We start from the raw sequence: 22,292 nt of genomic DNA on the forward strand, positions 1-22,292 counted from the left end.
AAGCAGCCCTATTAGGGACGTAAACATTAGCTCTGATTTACCCATGTGGAATATTAGGCTGAAGGAGGATATACCAGCTGCTCAAATTACACAGCTAGTAATTAGCATAGCCACAATGAAAATCAAGTTATACTTACTGCTTTCTAAACTTATTTTCAGATTATAAAATACAGGTCAGTTTTAGAAAACTTGAAGAAAAAAACAAAAGCACTTTATAAAAAAGGGAAAAATCACTCAAAATCCTACAACTCAGTCATCCTTGTATTAACATTTTGGTATATTTTCCAAGTGTTTTCCTTACTCATTTATATAAAATTTTTTACATATGATATAAAATTCATGTTCTTACCATGTTGCCACACAGCTTTCAAAGTGGAAAGAGTTCACGCCATCATGATCAAGCTCTTTTTTTTAAAGAAATGAATCTAGAAACAAAAAAGAAGAAAGAGAGAGAGAGAGGGAGGAAGAATCCAAAAGTCCAAGTTAATGGGCTAAGAAATGGTGCTGGACCAATGGCCAATGAAGGAGGTAAAGGAGGAAGTTTCTCTTTTCCCAGCTGACATGGAAAACTCCAGCAGTGTTTCCTTTAGTGACAGTTCTCCAGTGTCCGTTCCTTATCTAATCTGTGACTTTACAATTCAGAAATTCAGGCTGAGTGTAGAGGTTCAGTTCCATGGACAGCTGCAGAGGCTGGCCTTTGGAGATGTACACAGCATGCTGTGGTCCTTCACAAGTGATGCTCTTTGCTGATATTCTGATTCATATTACCTAGTTACTCCTATGGAGGCTGACTTGGAAGGATCATTTCAGTGCTGCAGTAGAACTAAATGTTTCCCTTTGACTACTTTCTTACGGTAGAGCAATGACTTTTCTAGAGCTACTAATGGGAAAGAGATGTCTTCTCTCAATCCATAAGGGGATTAATAGAGATTCCTCTTTCCTCTCTTTGCACGTCTCATTCAGATCACCTGTGGCAGTTTGCCCTCTACAGAATTACAACAGCAAAAACCCACACATGCAGGTGGGACAATCAAAGAGCAGAGGTACCGTGTGACTGGGGAATTGTGGTAGAAACTAAACAAAACATCAATAGCACACGCAGGTCATTCATCCTTACAAGAGCCCTTTCTGCCTTTGAACTGAGGCAGAATGTTTGTGCAATACAGCCATCGTAGGAAAGTGAGAATCTTGGCATAGCACACTGTCCTTGGGGGGCCAAGCATAGCTTCAGAGGCAAAGTATTTGACTGCATAAGCAACTCATTAAGATATCTTGGGATATCAGTGAACATTCTGTACATTCTCCAGAGTCTAATGAATGTTTACTTTAGCTTTTTGAAGTTCAAGCACTTTGATAAGGCAACTCATATGTATTTATAAAATGTATACTGTGTTTCTGGACATGTACTAAATACTATGAAAGATGTTTTTTAATGTTGTCATTTTTTGAGAGCCCTCACTTAGGCACTGTGCTAGACATTTTACATATATATTTCATTTGTATCACACGGAAATCCTACGAATTATACCCAAACCCATTTTGCAGATGGAGAAAATGATGCTCAGTTATGTCCAGTCGGTTGCCCCAGGCCACATAGGTCATGTAGTTGCATAGTTGTAGACCCAAGATTAGAACACTCTCTAATCCAACCCCAAGGTCCTGACATTAATCGTGAAAATATTATAAACCTTCATGTAACAATTATAAATTAAATATCAGGAAGTTGGTATCCATGTGTTATATTTTGAGAATGGAGAGACCAGGGAAGGCTAGAGGAGTCCAGAAAGTCTTCCTGGATCCACCTTGAGTTATCTTCAGATTTCATTACAAAGAGGAAAAGAAGGCAGGTATTATAGACAAAGTGTCAGTGGGATGAGTTGTATCATATTTTATATAAATTGTCATTCATGTAATAAGAATTCATTGAACAAGTACAATAATCCAGGTACTGAGCTATGCACTGGAGGTTAAATGTCGAATTTACCAGTTCTGATTTTCAAGGAGGTCCCAGCCTGGTGAAATAATTATTGCAATTTATTTCCTAACTTGGTAATATTAACTAAAAATATATAACTAGGTATCGTCAAAACCACATAGCATAATTGTATTAAGATAGCAAAGTCACAGAAGATGGATACAGCTTAGGAGTCAAACTTGAGCAACGAGACCGCTAAAGCTGCAGAATATTTTATTGAATAAAATTTAGAAATTTTTTAACAACTTTAACAATGCAAGAAAGTTGTATTTCATTGCTTTAGTGATACATAAGGATTTGCTGTGATTTGAGGGTCGAGTTCATTGCAATTGCATGGCTTCCTGTTTGTTTTTATTTTCTTTGGGAGGCTTCACTTGAGTGTTTAGGAGAACATTCATCAGCCTACATTTGGCTAAACAGGGGTCTTTATGATCCTGTGTAACCTATGGAGGTGAAATCTGCCTTCACCTTCTACATCACGTCCTTTCAGGGCTGCCCCATTTTTCTTTTCCACAATTCTCTACTTCCCAATCCATCAAATCATTTTCTTACTATTCTTCCTAAGCTACATAAGCTCACATGTATGTATGGTGGGAGGCAGATGGCCAGAACATAAGAAATGAGGGTAAGTGGGTGTATCAATTTTTCCATTAGGGGTAGTAGTAAGAATGTTAGCTTTGGAGTCAGACCTGGGTTGTAACCCTAATTCTTTGTGTACTTGGGTATGTCCTGTGGCTTCTTTGAGGTGGAGCTTTTTGTAAGGCTGTGTTCGAGAATAATGGAAACAACCTATGAAAAAAGCTTATCTCACTTAATAGAAGAGAAGCTTAAAAATGCACATGAATACCAATGTTGATAACCTGAACAATTAAGGGGGGAAGGTTAATTCTGAAGATCAGGTGGAGGTAGGCACTGGGGACCTCCATGTGAGTGGTCCCCTATCTCATTAGCAAGAAATCAAGCCCTTTCCAAGAGTGACTTTTTGTTGAACTCGTAAAAAAGAAAGTTTCTGTTCCCTTTTGCTCAGGCTGTATGAAATCCGCAGATAGTGGAAATTAAAGTGCCAGCCATGTTGAAACTTTTACGACCAAGCAGGATTTAATCAAAGAAGACATTTGGGTGAAAACACTGCAATACACATGCCTTAAGCCAGAAAAAGCTTAGTTCCAAGGGTGAACAATTTGTCATGCTTATCCACAGTATGTTGGGGGTGGGGGTGGGGGAGGAGGATGAGAAGAGCAAGTTAGAAATATTTTGCAACTATTTCAAGCTTCCTATAAAAATTCTCATATGCTTTAGGATACTGGTCTGTGGCCTGTTCGGAATCAGGCTGCACATCAGGAGGTGACCAGTGGACGAGTGAGCAAAGCTTCACCTGCAGCTCCCTGTCTCTCTCATTGCCACCTGAACCATGTCCCGCCCCACCCCCACTCCCCTTCCACCATCTGTGAAAAAATGGTCTTCCACGAAACTGGTCCCTGGTGCCAAAAAGGTTGGGGACTGCTGCTTTAGGGCCTTGAGTAGTATTTACATTGTTGCATTTTAACTATATCTCAAACCACATGAAAACAAGTTTTTACTTAATTAGTCATAAGAAGTATTTTTCCCCTAATGTGTTTCTGGCCTGAAAGATAGCTTTCGCATATTTTTTTTTGTCTTTCTCCTCCATAGTCACCCATAGGAATTTTTATCTTACCTTAAGAAATTGGAAACTAGTTAAAACTAGTAGTTGAACCACAATTGCCACTGAGATGAAACTTGCAATATGTATAACAGGAGGGAGAGTTTGATAATCTTTTGAGAATGAAGTTTTTATTGTAATTTCTAATAATGAACATTTGTAGGTAAAATAGAACCTTTCCTAGGACTAACCCATTTTCTTCATAGTAACACCTAGTATAGATACAATTCACAACATCCTACTTGATGAATAGCAGAATTTCCTGTTCATCCAATTGTTTAAACAGACTAACTTTCACTCAGTTTGTTTATATACAAGATTTCTGAGTGTTAGCATAGAATGATTAATGGAGAGGATGGGTGAAATAGTTTATGTCTGCCATTTTTTACTTGTAATGCAGGGGATATTCAATAATTTACACATTACTCGTGTAGTTTTCAATGAGCCAGATATGCGTGTTAAGGATTATGTTTTTAAGGAAGTTTATTTGTTTTTCCCATTATTAAAGATAATACTCTAAAATGCAGGAAGAGAAGAAATAAAATAAAAACTTGTTAATATTTTAGTAAAACAAGAATATAAGAAAAATTCACTACCTTATCGAAAAAGTCAAGGAAAAATTACAGTCAGTTTGACCTATTCATAATTAAATTTATCTTTTGAAGCAGGAATAATAGTGTAGAAAAATACTAAAATATTTAATTTTAATCCTTATTCTTATTGGCTCTATTAAAGAAATCAAAGTATCACTAAAACCCACCCGAAACAACACATAAGAACAAATAAGTATGAGGAAAAGATGTGATTCTTTACATTTTTTGTGACTTTCAGTGGCTTTACAATTTCAAACGTTTGATGTTTTGGACTTATGAATAATTTGCTGTTAAATGCCTTTTAACTTTTTAAGAAAAAAAAGGGAGGTGTACAACAAATTTAAAGTGAAGGCTCTAACATTAAATCCACTTGACTTATTACCTAGAACTAATAGTTAATAAGGCACACTGTTTCCTTCAACCAATTGTTAGCCTTTGGACATATTTTAAATAAAAGGGGTGTGTGTGTGTGTGTGGAAGAGGGAGGGGGGAGATAGACAGACACAGGTGTTCTTTGTTTAGACTGGTACCACGTTTCACCCACTTGCTCTAGCAAACATCCTAAAAGTCATCTCTAGGTGCCTCTTTCCTTTCTTATGTCCACCTCCGAAATCCAAATGACATGCCAGGCCACCACATGTCAACACCTTCTCACCACCTGAAAATTCATCCTTCTGTGCTCTCTTTACCTAAGCCCCTCATCCCCATCTAGATGACTGCCAGTTTTCCTGCCAGCCTTGCCTTCTCATCAAATTCCCATACAGTTGTCAAAATAACCTTCTTAAAATGTTAGTCTGAGTCAGTAACCCCTGACATTAATTCACCAATGACTGCCATTTCTTAAAGGTAAAACACATGCTGTAACCTAGCTCACACTAGCACACCAGTCCTGGGTGGGATAACCCAGCCAAACATGGTCATGATATTCTGCTGCGTAGAATCCCTCTAGGTGTTCCCCTGTACTCCCCTACCAACCACCACAGCCTTGGTGCATGCTGCTCCCAGCTGGGCAACAAATGATCCTTGCTCTGGCCAAATTTCATGTCAGGCATCACTCTGTAAAGTGGCCTCCTCTACAGCTCGCTACCCTGCATTTCCTCGGCTCCCTGCATTAACTGCTGCTAATACCAGCAGCTGGCTTTTTTTTTTTTTTTTTTATGCTGCTTTTCTTTTTTTTTTTTTTTTTTTTAATTTTTTTAAGCTCTTTATTGGAATATAATTGCTTTACATTCTTGTCCCAGCTTTTGAGGTACACCAAAGTGAATCAGCTGTATTTATACATATATCCTCATATCCCCTCCCTCCTGTGACTCCCTCCCACCCTCCCTGTCCTGGCTCTCTAAGGCATCACTGATCATCGAATTGGTCTCCCTTTGTTATACAGCAACTTCCCACTAGCTATCTATTTTACATTTGGTAGTGTATATATGTCTATGCTACTCTCTCACTTTGTCCCAGCTTCCCCTTCACCTACCGCCCCCCCAACCTTGTGTCCTCCAGTCCATTCTCTGCATTTGCATCCTTATTCTTGCCCTTGCCCCGTCACTGGGTTCATCGGTACCTTTTTTTTTTTTTTTTTTTTTAGATTCTGTATATATGAGTTAGCATACAGTATTTGTTTTTTCTCTTTCTGGCTCACTTCACTCTGTATGACAGACTCTAGGTCTATCCACCTCATTACATATAGCTCCATTTCATTCCTTTTTATGGCAGAGTAATGTTCCATTGTATATATGTGCCACATCTTCTTTATCCATTCATCTGTTGATGGGCGGTTAGGTTGCTTCTATGTCCTGGCTATTGTAAATAGTACTGCAATGAACATTATGGTACATGTTTCTTTTTGGATTATGGTTTTCTCTGCGTATGTGCCCAGGAGTGGGATCACTGGATCATATGCTAGTTCTATTTTTACTTTTTAAGGAACCCCCAAACTGTTTTCCATAGTGGCTGTACCAGCTTACATTCCCACCAACAGTGCAGGAGAGTTCCCTTTTCCCCACACCCTCTCCGGCATTTATTGTTTCTAGATTTTTTGATAATGGCCATTCTGATCAGTGTGAGGTGATACCTCATTGCGACTTTGACTTCCATTTCTCTAATGATTAGTGATGTTGAGCATCTTTTCATGTCTTTGTTGGCCATCTGTATGTCTTCTTCGGAAGAATGTCTATCTATGTCTTCTGCCCATTTGTGGATTGGGTTATTTACTGTTTTGGTATTAAGCTGCATAAGCTGCTTGTATATTGTGGAGATTAATCCTTTCTCAGTTGCTTCATTGGCAAGTGTTTTCTCCCATTCTGAGGGTTGTCTTCTTGTCTTGTTTATGGTTTCTTTCACTGTGAAAAAGCTTTTAAGTTTCATTAGGTCCCATTTGTTTATACTTGATTTTATTTCCATGATTCTAGGAGGTGGGTCAAAAAGGATCTTGCTTTGATGGATGTCATAGAGTGTTCTGCCTATGTTTTCATCTAGGAGTTTTACAATGTCTGGCCTTACATGTAGGTCTTTAATCCATTTTGAGTTTATTTTTGTGTATGGTGTTAGGAAGTGTTCTAATTTCATTCTTTTACATGTTGCTGTCCAATTTTCCCAGCACCACTTATTGAAGAGGCTGTCTTTTTTCCACTGTACTTTCTTGCCAACTTTGTCAAAGATAAGGTGCCCATATGTGCGTGGGTTTACCTCTGGGTTCTCTATTCTGTTCCATTGATCTTCCTTTCTATTTTTGTGCCAGTACCATACTGTCTTGATCACTGTGGCCTTATAGTATAGTTTGAAGTCAGGAAGCCTGATTCCACCAACTCCATCTTTCCTTCTCAAGACTGCTTTGGCTATTCGGGGTCTTTTGCATTTCCATACAAATCATAAGATTTCTTGTTCTAGTTCTGTGAAAAATACTGCTGGTCATTTGATAGGGATTGAGTTGAGTCTGTAAATTGTTTTGGGTAGTACAGTCATTTTCACAATGTTGATTCTTCCAATCCAGGAACATGGTATGTCTCTCCATCTGTTTGTATCATCTTTGATTTCTTTCATCAGTGTCTTATAGTTTTCTGCATACAGTTCTTTTGCCTCCTTAGGCAGGTTTATGCATAGGTATTGTATTCTTTTTGTTGCAATGGTAAGTGGGAGAGTTTCTGCACATTAATTTTGTACCCTGCTACTTTACTAAATTCATGGATTAGTGCTAGCAGTTTTCTGGTAGAGTCTTTCAGGTTTTCTGTGTATAATATCATGTCTTCTGCAAAGAGTGACAGTTTTACTTCTTCCTTTCCAACTTGGATTCCTTTCATTTCATTTTCTTCTCTGATTGCTGTGACTAAAACTTTCAAAACTATTTTAAATAATAGTGGTGAGAGTGGGCACCCTTGTCTTGTTCCTGTTCTTAGAGGGAATTCTTTCAGTTTTTCCCCATTTAGAAAGATGTTGGCTTTTGGTTTCTCATATATGACTTTTATTATGTTCAGGTAATTTCTTTCTATGCCCATTTCCTGGAGAGTTTTTATCATAAATGGATGTTGAATTTTGTCAAAAGCTTTTTCTGCATCTATTGAGATCATCATATGGTTTTTATCCTTCAATTTGTTGATATGATGTATCACGTTGATTGATTTGCATATATTGAAGAATCCTTGCATCCCAGGGATAAACCCCACTTGATCATGGTGTATGATCTTTTCGATGTGCTGTTGGATTCTGTTAGCTAGTACTTTGTTGAGGATTTTTGCATCTATATTGATCAGTGATATTGGCCTGTAATTTTCTTTTTTTGTGGCGTGTTTGCCTGGTTTTGGTATCAGGGTGATGGTGGCCTTGTAGAATGAGTTTGGGAGTGTTCCTCCTTCCGCTATATTTTGGAAGAGTTTGAAAAGGATAGGTGTTAGCTCTTCTCTAAAGCAGCTTGCTTTTTATCAATTCCCTTATTGAGTCTCCATGTTAAAACCTTCAGAGAGGGCAGTGTACCTTTTAACTTTGTATCTCCTGTGTACATCATTTGTAAACAGGAGAGGTAGATATCAATACCATTTTATGGATGGATGGAAGGAAGGAAAGAAGGGAGGGAAGGAGGGAGGGAGGAAGGCATGAAGGAAGGAAGGAAAGAAGGGAGGGGCGGGGAGAGAAGGAAGAAAGAAGGGAGAGAAAAGGGAAGGAGAAAGAAAAAGAAAAAGATCTATTCATGTATTTGCATAATTTGACACATTGTAAGAACTCAGCAGATGTGGAACAAATCAATATGTCAATGAATAAATCAATTAAAGGCAGCTATGAACTCATCAGCTCTTATTTTTCAATTACAATCAGTTGGATGCCTCCCCCCCACCCCCACAGGAAGCAAGGAAGTGTTTTCTTGTGCAGGAAGCAGTGACTTAGGCCATAATTGAGGTGGGAGTGAGCAGCCTACAGGGGAAGTGGCAGCTCCTGCCCCCTAAATGCCACACCGCGGAGCAGGCTGCTGCAGCTGTTGTGTAAAACGCATCTTAGGAGAGATGAAAGAGACATTTAGCTTTCAGTTACTAAGGGTACCAAACACAGAAAATGTTAAAAAATTGGAAGGTTTACACGTAAGTAAAATTAGTTGCATTGAACTGTTCATTTTTCTAAGTCTGAGCTGTTCTACAAGAAAAAAAGGGGGAAAAATCTATAATCTTTTTGATAGAAGGATGCAGGCAGGAACTCCATAAAATTGGAGGAGAGACAGGATGGGAGGCAGGCAGACAATTGAAAAATGTACCTCTCCACCAGAATCTCTCACATCCTCCAAGGGATGTCTTCCAAGCTCAACTAAGGCTGAAGGAACACAAAAGACCCATGCCATGGTCAGAGTCAGAAGTTTTGAGTAGACCTGGATTTGAACCCGGGCTGCATCCATGCTACCTAGGCATGCTTTCCCTCACTGGACCTCAGTTTCCTAATTTGTCAAATGCAGATAATCACTTTGCCTTAAAGCATCAAACTTGGAGGTTATAAAATCACTACTTAAGGACTCTTGATAGTGTAGGCATTTAAAAATGGCAGCCAAAATGATTATTTCCTCCCAGTTGCCTTTGCCCACAGGTTTACCTAACTCTTCCTCCAAAGCACAAGTCAAGATTCACTTTTTCCTTTCAAGAGCCATACAAATGCAAAGAATATGTATTCTTTCTAAATCTGATAAGTCCTATTTTCAGTATAATTCATGTGGCCATCAGGATATGGTTTATCTTACTATTTAATTGCACAAGTCCTGAAAATATGTCATTTCATGTCTAGAAGGGCTGTGTGTATATCAGTTGACAGAGATTTTTGGTCCTAGAATCTGTGGGCAAAGTTTGCTATTCCTTACCAAACCCAGCATGGTTCTGGGTCTGTAGAGAGAGAATCATCCTTTACCTTTCAATAGAGAGAGCTGGCCTTGCTTGCAGAACATTCTAGCACTGCAGGCTGCCTTGGGCACAGATGCCATCCCGTTTTCCTGTCCCCTTCACAGATGACAGCAAACCTCGGCTCAGCAGCAGCCCCCCCTCTGCCACCCTGGGCAGCCTCCTGGACGACCAGCATTGGCACTCTGTCCTCCTAGAGCGGGTCGGCAAGCACGTGAACTTCACTGTGGACCGGTACACACAGCACTTCCGGACCAAGGGCGAGGCAGAAGCCTTAGACATCGACTATGAGGTGAGTTGACTCTCCCTGCAGACCCCCAAGCCCCTTGCTTGGGATCAGGAAGAAAATCAGTAAGCAAAAGAGCAAGTGAGATGTTGGGCCCTGAGGAAGCTTCCCCTGGGGCTGCTCCTCACCTGGATCTAAGCCCAGGCAGCTGACCATGGAGGAGTCCATGGAGAGGGTCTGAGCCTCTAGCCTGTGGAAAATGCCTTGGCAAATACAGCATAACTCAGTAACTCACAAGGCTTCAGCTAATTGTGTGCATTTTAAAATCAGCAAGGCTTCTTTTCACCTTTTAAACCTTTTTGTTTGTTTGTTTTGCTTGTAGCCTTCCTATATCACTGCCTAGTCTGTTGGTTACATTCAGTAATTGTTTTTTCAAAATCAACCCCACTTAGCTGGAGTAATGGAAAATATAGAAATCATACTAATATAAAATTACAGGTCAATTATACCTTAATAAAATAAAAAGAAATGATAAACAAAAATCCAAAGAAATTGGAAATCTGCATGTTAGGCTCTTGTTTTTAACCTTCATTCCTATGCAAACTTTTGAGCAACGCCCAGGACAGTTTGTTCTTTCTTGCTCTCTTGTAGAAGAGGCCCAATGAAATGCACCAGTCTGCAATGCAAGGAAGGTTTCACAGTGTTTTGCAAACTGGTGGCCAAGAGTTATCTGTCTTTGCTAGTAGTTCAGTTTAAGAAGTGTATATTGTGAGCCTAGAGTATACCAGGCTCTCTTCTAGGCAATAAAAGGCAGAGATGACTACAGCAGAGTCCCCGAGTTGGAGACACTTACAGTCTAATAGCAGAGATAGGCCTGGATCACCCACTGCAGAGAAAGGAGGTGATAGCTACCTTGGAGAGCGACACTGGGCATTGCAATATCTGGGGCAGAGAGCACTTGGCTCAACTTTGAATGAGGGTGGAGGGCTTCCAGCAAGAGACACTGCAAAGTCTTGAAAGGAGAGTAGGGTTAGCCTGATGAAAAAGGTGAAAAAGTCAGGCCAGGCCGGAAAGGCTGCACAGGGCATGAAATGTCACAGTTTGGTATTTATGGGATTTGAAATTGTAGGCTAGCAGTGGTGTGTGGGGCCCCGCTGGTACAGACTCATGAAGGCCAGCTGGTAGATTTTCAGGAAGTTTGTAAACTGGCTGGTAAATACAGACATTATGAAAAATTCACTTATATAAACTTATAATTCATCAAGGTATTTTTAAAAGGTACCTAATTCATTGATTCCTAATTATTTTATTCTATCTTATCTATCCCTATCTATATATCTATCATCTATCTATCATCTATCTATCTATCTATCTATCTATCTATCTATCTATCTAGTATCTATCTGGCTATCTATCTATCTAACTCTGTGGCTCTCTATGCATCTATCTATATGTATTTGAGGTTTTTTACTTCTGTGTGGTGGAAATGCACTATATTAGATTGCTACAGTGCATCTCTTCCTGATTCCATATTTAGTAACATCCATTTGATGGTTTGAAATCCATCATAGCAGAGATATTTACACCCTGGATATTGGCAAATCCTATAAATCAGGGTTTGATTTATTGTTTTGTTGATTGTTTAGACCAGGGATGGGCAAACTACAGCCTGGAGGCCAAGTCTGCCTTGAAGCCTGTTTCCTCCAGCCTGTGTGTTAAGAATACTTTTTGTATCTGAGTTGTTTAAAAAATTAAGGAAAAAAAAAAAAGAAAGAATAAGTGACAGAGACTATAGGTGATTACAGATAAAAGAGTTCAGTGGAAAAATCAACAAAACATTCCATAAAATTCAATCGACTTTATGGAATTTATATAAAGTTTATTGTATATTTTATTATTATTTGTAGGTTGTGTCTACACATCCCTTCTATTGGTAAAATGACCTAACGTCTGAAGGCAGGTGTGTGCCCACACACATACCTATACAGAGGTGGGTCTGTGTGTCTGCATGTGTAGGTGCCACACCCTGAACAGGCAGACTTTAAACCTGTATCAACACACCACTTGAGGCAGGGGATTAGTGAGAGAGCATAAGAAGGAAGACCCAGGTGACCGTGTGACCCATGTTAGGGAGCTTAAACTATGGGGGCAAAGGAGCCACTGAAGGATTGTTTGTGGAGCAATGAGGGGCAGACATGTTTTAGAGGAGTCATTCTGAAGTTGTGTTTCAGGGGCCAGTCCAGTCAGCATCCCCTAGAGATGTGTCAGAAATGAAAATACACAGGTCCTATCCAAACCTGCAGAATCAGCAGCTTGGGGAGAGGGGCTCAGTCACTGGTTTTTAAACATCCTCCAGGGGACTCTGATGCATTTGAGAAAAACTAACATTTTGAGAAAAACTAGGGCAGTTACTCTGAAGGTTACTCTGAAGCTACTCTGTAGCTTAGATCCGTCTGTAGGTGGACGGAGCTGGTTGCTGGACAGATGGTTAGAAACCCTGTTAGGAGACAATGTCAATCACTAGTGGATTCGTACTAGAACAGTGGAGGTGGAGATGAATAACTGAAAATTTAGGATCTGACTTTTTTCCAATCTCTATCATGAACTATAGAAAGAGCTCCTCTTTTTTTTTTTTAAGATCTCCTCTTCTGATCCTAATCTTAGGTTAGCATGCTATTGATAAGCTATGCCATTAATTAACTTCAGAAGAGAATTTGTCACCCTTTGACTCAAAATGCAAGATACCAGCCAGGTTTTTTTTTTTTTTTTTTTGAGTTGCTGATAACTGGAAATCTATGAGTATCAATCACTCTCATTTGTTTTGTCAAAATTAAGTGATTTGTAAAAACAAAGAATACACACAATACTGAAATCATCTTAAAGCAAAGAGATATCTTTTATGAACTTGAGGACTATAAATAACACAAAATCATCGTTAAGTTTCACTAGTTCCCCAAATACTTGACGTCTAATGACCTAAGAGGTGATTCTAAAATTCACCCAGTTGCTTGATTTAACATTTGTTTTCAAACTAATCTCTACCTGTGGTCTCCAGTGTAGAGAATCTGTATGGAATCACAGCTGAGTGGCATTAAAGTGAATGTCAGCATGTAGGGAAGGAAATCCAATGATGTCACTCAATTTATGAAGTTGGAACAGATTTGTTCCAGAAATATCTGAATTTTTGGTGCCTTTTAAGAAGTGTTTCCTGTTGGGGGGGTGGGGACGGGGGGAACACCTTGAAATGTTCTTATGAAGCAACCTCTGCTTCAGAGAATCCAAGCCCCTTCCAAAATATGCAGCTAGCTTGCTGATATGAACATAAAAGAAGACAGACTGACTGTAACAGTGGCATTAGCATTGGCTGCACTGGAACAGGAGAGTTAGATGTTGGGAGAAGTTTCTCAAACAGCTGGAGCTCTGAAGCCTTTGAAGTTTCACCTTCAAGGCTGTGTGGAGAGAAAGGGGCACCAGGGACAGGAATCCTGTGTCATAATCACCACTTTACCACTAAGTAGTTGCAAAAACCTGGGAAGTAAAAATCCCTAACTTCAATCACCCAGAAACAATATGATCATCATTATTGCTAAATAGGATATCTGAATCTGAATCTAAGGTCTATTTTTTTATTGAAGTAGAGAGGATTCACGCTGTTGTGTTAGTTTCTGCTGTACAGCAAAGACATTCAATTATATATATCTATACATATTCTTTTTCATATTCTTTTCCATTATGGTTTATTACCAGATGTTGAATATAGTTCTCTGTGCTCTACAGTAGGTCCTTGTTGTTTGTCTATTTTATATATAGTTATGTGTATGTGTTAATCCCAAATTCCTAATTTATCACTTCCCCCCTTTTCCCTTTTGTAACCATAAGTTTGTTTTCTCTTTGTGAGTCTGTTTCTGTTTTGGAAATAAGTTCATCTGTGTCATATTTTAGGTTCCACATGTAAGAGATATCATATGATATTTGTCTTTCTCCTTCCTCACTTAATGTGATAATCCTCACTTAATATGATAATCTCTAGGTCCATCCCTGTTGCTGCAAATGGTATTATTTTATTCTTCTTTATGGTTGAATAGTATTACATTGTGTGTATATGTGTGTGGGGGGGATATATATATATATATATATATATCCAATCATCTGTTGATGGACATTCAGGTTGTTTCCACATCTTGGCTATTGTGAATAGTGCAGCTATAAACACTGGGGCACATGTATCTTTTAAATTAGAGTTTTCTCCAGATATATTCCCAGCAGTGAGGTTGCTGGATCATATGGTAGTTTTATTTTTATTTTTTTAAGGAACCTCCATACTGTTCTACTTAGTGGCTGTATCAATTTACATTCTAATCAACAGTGTAGGAGAGTTCCCTTTTCTCCACATCCTCTCCAGCAGTTGTTATTTGAAGACTTTTTTATTGATGAAGAATCTAAGGTGTATTTTATAACAATGTTGTCTATTAATCAGAATCTATGTTACTGATTTGAGACCTGCCTTGGGGTCATATGTACACATTTGAGCCCTGCTACCACGGGATAGAAGAATGACTGAATTCAGGTGCCTGAGTTCCAGGGGCCCATTGTCAGAGGATGTCCTGCTGCTCTATAGCTGTGCGCTGTGAAATTCTACATCAGGAATGATTATATTCTGCAAATCTAGGTTCCTCTTCAAAAAGTAGCATGACGTGTTAATATTTGGCAAGAAAATGTGGTAGCTCTCATTCCTCCATCTTAGCCTATGTCAAGGATGTCAATCAAGTGACAATGTCTTACCGCGAGGCATCTAGTAGGGAATTTGCTGCAATCACATGTACGCAGTGGTCAGCTTCTCCTCCCACCTGGAAGGCAAACACAAACAAGGGCTCATAGAATCTTCTGCCAAAAAAATAAGAAGCAGAAAGAATGTAGATGCTTTACTTCTCATTGGAATGTCATCTCAGTGCACATCACTCCACCCATGTGATTTTTTCCAGATGTTTCTGAGATAGACTATAGCAATTCATTTTACTTCTAGCCTGGAGCAGAAGGGTTTTCAAAAAGAGATTTTTTAGGATCTTAGTGAGATTCCATTTCTCTGAGAGTCTGCAACTCTAGAAGTCTTTTCTTATCAAGAGTGCTCAGTGATCTTTTTCAACATAGTCACTTACCAGTACCAAAAATATTAAAAACATATTTTGAAAATATGTGATTTAGGCGTTATCACATTATAAATTCTAAAAAGACATTTTTTAAAAATAAATATATTTAATAAGAAATCTTAGTAAAAAAAGAAGCTATATTAAGCTAAACCCTCTAAGCATTTAAAAATACATGTAAGTCTTCAAACATATGTTTTATTGAAGTTTTAAAGAAAATATGAGATCATGCTTTTATTTTGTTTATTTTATTTTATTTTGGCCACACTGCACAGCTTGCGGGATGTTAGTTCCTTGAACAGGGATCGAACCCGGGCCCTGGCAGTGAAAGCACTAAGTCCTAACCACTGCAGGGAATTCCCAAGGGAATTCCCAAGGTAGTACTTTTAAAATCAAAGGTTGTGGGAGGTCCTTCCAAGTATGACATAAATTTTAAAAACCTGGAAATAAAATATGTGAAAAATGTTGTTCATATAAAGTGTTTAAAAAGCCACATGCAGTTCCACAGAAAAATACAGAAAGAATGATATCATCCTCCCAAGAACTTGGAAAAGTATTTCAAAATTTAATTAATGACTAAAAAGCATCTACAAATAAATTTTAAAAAGGTGACTTGGGACTTCCCTGGTGGCACAGTGGTTACGAATCTGCCTGACAATTCAGCGGACACGGGTTCGTTCCCTGGTCCAGGAAGATCCCACATGCTGCCGAACAGCTAAGCCAGTGTGCCACAGCTACTGAGTCCATGTGCCACAAGTACTGAAGTCCTCGTGCCTAGAGCCCATGCTCTGCCATAAGAGAAGCCCCTACTTGTTACAACTAGAGAAAGCTCATGTGCAGCAACAATGACCCAAAGCACCTAAATAGATAAATAGGTAAGTGAATGGAAAAATAGGTAAAGACCATGAATATATAAAAAATACAGATTACTTTCAAATATATAAAAAGATGTTCAGCCTCACTAAGAAGAAGGAATGCAAATCCATGCTACAATGATATTTTAAACTTAGACTGCAGGGAACACACTTTGTAATGTTGTCATAGATATGAGGGAACCAGAACTATTTAATCTATTGTTAGTGGGACTATAATTAATACAATAGCAAAGAAAGAGCAACGTCTTCAAAATTAAAACAATTGCTCTTCAATCCAACAATTCTGTTTCTAGGAGTTTGCCCTACAATTATAAGCAAATGTGTGCAATGGAGTATATGTTAGGAATAACAAAAGATTGGAAGTTCCCTAAAAGTCCGTCAAAAGGAGGTTAATTAAAAATTATGGTAAGCTCTGTAGGAAACAGCACTGCCAGCATGTCCCAGTGACTTCACACTGTCCACTTAGACCAGGCAGCCAAAGCCACGCACCACAGCTGATGTGAGTGTTGACAGGACACCTTGTGATCTTTCTGAGACACAAAAGGATGGAAGGCTGCAATTAGTGGCTCCAAGGTCATCGCCCACCGCCCTCCTGGCCCCATATGATGCTGTCCTGACAGTTTCTTGACACCCCCTAGGTTCTGCGGAGGCATGAGGCTTTCTGCTCTGCACACTTAGAATAGGGTTGCATCATGCTGAATTGCTTAGTGTGATGCTAAATCCGGCCTCTGTACCCCAACACTGAATTAAATTTTGGAGACAGAGTTTTGGGTGAAGTAGAAGAGAATAGCTTTACTGCTTTACCAGGTAAAGGGGCCATAGCAGGCTCCCTCAAAACTGTGAGTCTTGACCTAGAGCGGGTAGTGAGGATTTTTATAGTGATCAGCTCATGGACATTCTTCTGATTGGTTGGTGGGGAGGTACTTGGGAGTGAGCCTCATCAACCTTCTGGTTCCAACCAGTCTGGGCTCTACAAGCTTGTGGGCCACAGACAGTTAACTTCTTCCACCTGGTGGGGATTTCAGTATCTGCAAAACAGCTCAAAGATATTGGTGTGTATATATCCCTCGATACGGGAACCAGGACCCTGCCTCAAGGCTGCACTATGGTTTTTTGGCTGTTCCTCCCTTGTCTTCACATCCCCGCCCTTCTATAATTAGCAACTGTTTGAACCTGCCCTTTGCAACTCAGGGAAGGTAATGGAGGCTGAATGAAGCCTAATCAAGAAATTGGGGGACACAGAAAGGCTTTTGTACCCAGGAGCTCCACAGGGTCCTGCTTTGTTTCAAGCCAAAGTCTAGAATTAGATCTATAGCAGTGATTCACATCGTGGTTATCTGCCCTCACATTTAGTGTCATCTGTTTTGGTGTGTGGGCCACAGGAGCCACAGGAGATGCACTATTTGGCCACCCTTCCCTTTGCTGTCTAAGTCGCACATCATCTGAATCTCACAGTGGCTCCTTTATCTCTATGCGGATCTACCAGGCCTTGGCCTTGGGCTCACCTTGTTTTGTGAGTGTGTCTGACAAACCCGAGAAGAAGTATTATGCTTCCATTAAAAAGAAGGAGGCAGCCCTATATGTCCTGGTGTGGAACCATCTTCAATATAAATTGTTCAATGAAAAGGAAAATCAGTGTGCAATGCAGTGTAAACAGTACCTGGGTTTAAAAAAATAGAAAAGAATATATAGACTTGAAAGCGCATAGACCCACAGAAATCTCTGGAAGGATACGGATAAGCAGATCAGAAGAAAGTGGGATCAACAAAGCAAAAAGCTTTATTCTTTGCTGCATACTCTTTTGAAACTTTTTTGCATTTTGTACCACTTGCAAAAAAGTATCTTAAGAAGACGCTGAGGCAATAGAATGAATACATGACTTAAAAGGTATTTCTTATGTTTTCTTCTAAAATTGTATCCTCTATTTTTACTCATAGTTTTTCTTCAAAAGCACTTATCACTTTATTGTATTAAATTTACTTTTTTAAGCTGAAGTACAGTTGATTTACGATGCTGTGTTAGTTTCAAGTGTACAGCAAAGTGATTGTTATATATATATATTCTTTTTTGAAGTTGAAAAATTTTATTTTACTTATTTATTTTTTCATTGCATTGTATTCTTTACTTTTAAATTGACATAGTTGATTTACAATGTTGTGATAATTTCAGGTGCACAGCAAAGTGATTCAGTTATACATATACGTGTATCCATTCTTTTTCAGATTCTTTTCCCATACAGGGCATTACAGAGTATTGAGTATAGTTCCCTGTGCTGTACAGTAGGTCCTTGTAGGTTATCTATATAAAATTTACCTATTTTTAATTGTCTATCTCTTCATCCTCCACCTGTCCAGAGAACTTAAGCTCAGCATAAGGGTCAAGATTTTCTTCTTACCTTCATTTACTTCTGTAGATTTGTGTCTGGTATATAACACACACTCAGTAAATATTTGTTAAGTAAATAAAAAAAGTTTATTTCTGTGAATTATAAAGATATCAACTACCACCTTATTTTTCTTCCCATAAGAAATTCCTAATGGGTCCCTGTACTCAGAGGCCATCCCTTGCTGCCCTTACTTCAGCATGGCACTGTCTAACGGACCTTCTCTTAGAGCTCAGACCTGATTAAAGGACTGGCCAGACATAACACAACTATGTATTTGGTGATCAGAATAACTACAGAGAACAGACTTGTGGTTGCCAAGGGGGAGGAGGGATGGGGGAGGAACGGAGTGGGAGATTGGGGTTAGCAGATGGAACCTATTATGTAGAGAATGGATAAACAGCAAGGTCCTACAGTATAGCGCTGGGAACTATAGTCAACATCCTATAATAAACCATAATGGAAAAGAATATGAAAAAGAATATGTATAATATATGTATATGTATAACTGAATCACTTTACTGTTATACAGCAGAAATTAACACGACATTGTCAATTATACTCCAAAAAAAAAAAAAAAGAACCAGATAAAAACAAAACAAACAAATGAAACAAACCAAAACAAAAAATAACTACAGATCATCAGGGAAAGTGTTTTGTAGATCATATCATGTGGTAGTATGGTTGTTATTGGTTCTTTTCTTGTGTTTTTGTTTTTTTTTTTTTTTGAAACTGTTGAAAAGCTAAAGTAGAAGGCTTACATGGAGAAAAATAAATGGAAGAAAATAAAATAAGGAAAAGGCAAACAAGTAGATGCAACATGGAAATAAAGAGAAAACAATGGAAGAAAACAAACCAAGCTCTTATTTTGTGTGGCATTTTGTGATTTTGTTGAACCCCTCAAACAGCCTTGTGAAGGAGATTATTACGTTCTATATCACAGGCATAAAACCAAGACAAGTGGGGGTCGTGGATAGGAAGGGGGTGAGCATACTTTCTGGGGTGATGAAAATGTTCTATAACTTGACTGGGTGGTGGTGATGATGGTGTATAAATTTGAGAAAACTCAATGAATTACATGCTGTAAGAGGGTTACTTTGTGTAAATTGTACCTGAAAAATAAAGCTGATTTAAAAATTAAAAAAAAAAAAACGAAAAACAACTAAGACAGGAGTGATTAATGACCCTCCCATTCCTATTCCTCAATAGCCATCTAGTAACAGAAACAGGACATGAGTCTAGGTCTGTGTAGCTGATCACCAGAAATCATCCTGGTGACCAGCCTTTCTCTCTGAGGGAGGGATAACCCCTCAAGATCCAAGCACAGGCTTGGGTCCTTATCCTGACCTCTGCCTTGTATTCAAGACTTGAAACCACATTCCTCGGTACCATTTTTCTGTCTAGCTTTAAGTTTAAGATTTTGTGATTTGTGAACTTGCTGATGTTTCCCCAAGGTTTATGACAGTGAGATGTGCATATTGAAAAGTAAACAAATTGTGTTGCCTATGATGAAGGGAAAAAGCTATTTCCAGTATTTTACCCCATGCGTGGTTTTTATTAACAGGATCTACAGAAACACTTGCTAAAATTCCTTATCATATTATTATAGCTGCTGTTAGGGATGTGGCGGTAGGATTTAACTGCTTAATAAGACATTTTGAGGCTGGCTGAACTTAGGCTAAATGACTGTCATCACCAATAAAATGTTATAAAGTTAGCCAGGCCCCACTTGAATACCTGTAGAGCCTGTGGCAAGAGTCCTAACGGAGGCCACGAACCATGGCTCTAAATATTTCAAGACTTACAAATAAGCTAACAAATTGTTGAATTAAATCTGTTCTACTTTCCCTTCTTTGACAAATGAACCACATCTCATATGTCCAAGCCCTGTCCTCAGTGGAAACCCCCTTGGCCACTCCTGGGACCTCTGTATGGGTCCATGGTCCACCCTCAGGAGGATGTACAGTTCAGGCCCTCGAAGCTGTTTCAGAGCTGTTTAGGCAGCAAACTCTGGGAGCTGGGTAGGAAGATTAAGTTTAGGAGGGTGATGACAGCTACCTGTAGTAATTTCCCCTTGGTTTGCAAACAGCACCTCCATGGGGCAGGATGTGACCAGAGGATGGTCAGAGGGGAGCCCTCTAGGGTGTCAGTTCCACAGCAGGTGCCTCTCTTGCCTGAGTGTATGGGGGATACTGAACTTAGAATTTCCAATGAGTTCTTACCTGAATCCTAAAACGTACATGATTTAGCCCATTATCCAAATAACCTATGGTTAAGCTTTTGTAAATTCATTTAGACAAAAATAAATAAATAGGTGTTGAACCAATTGGTCTGTGCCAGACTCTGATGTCTGTGAATCTGTAAAAAGATGCACATTTAGAAAAAGGAAGCCTAGACTAGCAATGGACCAAATTTGGGCCAGGAGCAGCACTCATGGTAGGAATTAGAAAGATGGTCTGAATCCAGCCCTGGTGCCAAACCTGCTAGTAGATGGAGAGCACAGGGTGGTTCTGGCAGAGACAATTAGGAGGGACTGATTAATGCGACTGAGAAAACATTGGGGGTTTCTGCTGCTGTAATTTTCTGTTGCTTCTCCTTTTTCTTCCCCATAGTGGGGAATGCAGAAGGCTCACCAAGTACATGTCAGTTTGCCTAGGGTAGGGGTGCACAGTGTCAGTGAACCTGGGGCTTTCAGTTTTAAAAATGAGACAGTTTCAGGCCAACAAAGACCAGTTGTTCACCCTGGTCTTCACAGAGACAGTTCCTCGATGCAACCAGAAATAGAAGCAGCTAGATGGGAGGCACGGTGTGCAGTGGTTAAGAGACAGGGCTCTGGATGGAAGGACTGGAGGGGTGGCAGCTGCACCTCTCATCTGTGAGGCCTCAGTCAAGCTGCTACGCCTCTGAATGCCATCATTTTCTCCAGCTTTCAAGTGGAGAAGATAGCAATATCTAACTTAAAGGTGAGAGAAAAAACAGTGAAACCAAGCTCTAAGCATAGGACCCAAGGTATGAAACTAGTCAGTAAATGCCACTGTTGTTGTTTTTTTTAATTGAAGTATAGTTGATTTACAATGTTGTGTTAGCTATTGCTGTAGAGGAAAATATATAATATATAGATATTCTTTATTAAATATTCTTTTCCATGATGGTTTATCACAGGATATGGAATATAGTTCCCTTTCTATACAGTAGAACCTTGTTGATTACCCATTCTCTACATAATAGTTTGATCTGCTAACCCCAAACTCCCAGTCCATCCCTCTCCCACCCCACCTCCCCCTCAGCAATCACAAGTCTTTCCCTATGTCTCTGAGTCTGTTTCTGTTGCATGGATAAGTTCATTTGTGTCATATTTTAGAATTTTAGATTCTACATATAAGTGATATTATATAGGATTTGTCTTTCTCTTTCTGATTTACTTTACTTACGTCATTACAATCTCTAGTTGCATCCATGTGGCTGAAAATGGCATTATTTCATTCTTTTTTATGGCTGAGTAATATTCATTGTATATACATAACACGTCTTCTTTTTCTATTCATCTGTTGATGGACATTTAGGTTGTTTCCTTGTCTTGACTATTGTGAGTAGTGCAACTATGAATATAGGAGTACATGTATCTTTTTGAATTAGAGTTTTGTCTTGATATATTCCCAGGAGTGGGATTGTGGGATCATAAGGTAGTTCTATTTTTTGTTTTTTTAAGGAACCTTCATAATGTTCTCCATAGTGGCTGCATCAATTCACATTCCCACCAACAGTGTAGAAGGGTTCCCTTTTCCACACACCCTCTCCAGCTTTTATTACTTGTAGACTTTTTTTTAAGCTCTTTATTGGAATATAATTGCTTTACACTCTAGTACCAGCTTTTGAGGTACAACAAAGTGAATCAGCTGCATTTATACATATATCCCCATATCCCCTCCCTCCCGTGATTGCCTCCCGCTCTCCCTGTCCTGGCCCTCTAAGGCATCACCCATCATCGAGTTGATCTCCCTTTGTTATACAGCAACTTTCCACTAGCTATCTATTTTACAGTTGGTAGAGAA

At 39.1% G+C, this 22,292-nt stretch overlaps 1 protein-coding gene across 2 annotated transcripts in view; it reads left to right on the forward strand.

Annotated features, from left to right (window-relative positions):
• Positions 1-22,292, forward strand: part of CNTNAP5 (contactin associated protein family member 5) — an 893,955-nt gene that overhangs the window by 396,600 nt on the left and 475,063 nt on the right. For both annotated transcript variants that reach the window (XM_057745525.1, XM_057745526.1), the window contains exon 6: positions 9,720-9,904. In XM_057745525.1, coding sequence (XP_057601508.1) covers positions 9,720-9,904 — 185 coding nt within the window. The remainder of the gene's footprint in view (positions 1-9,719; positions 9,905-22,292) is intronic.

This window comes from Hippopotamus amphibius, chromosome 8, assembly GCF_030028045.1.
Source record: "Hippopotamus amphibius kiboko isolate mHipAmp2 chromosome 8, mHipAmp2.hap2, whole genome shotgun sequence".
NCBI lineage: Eukaryota > Metazoa > Chordata > Mammalia > Artiodactyla > Hippopotamidae > Hippopotamus > Hippopotamus amphibius.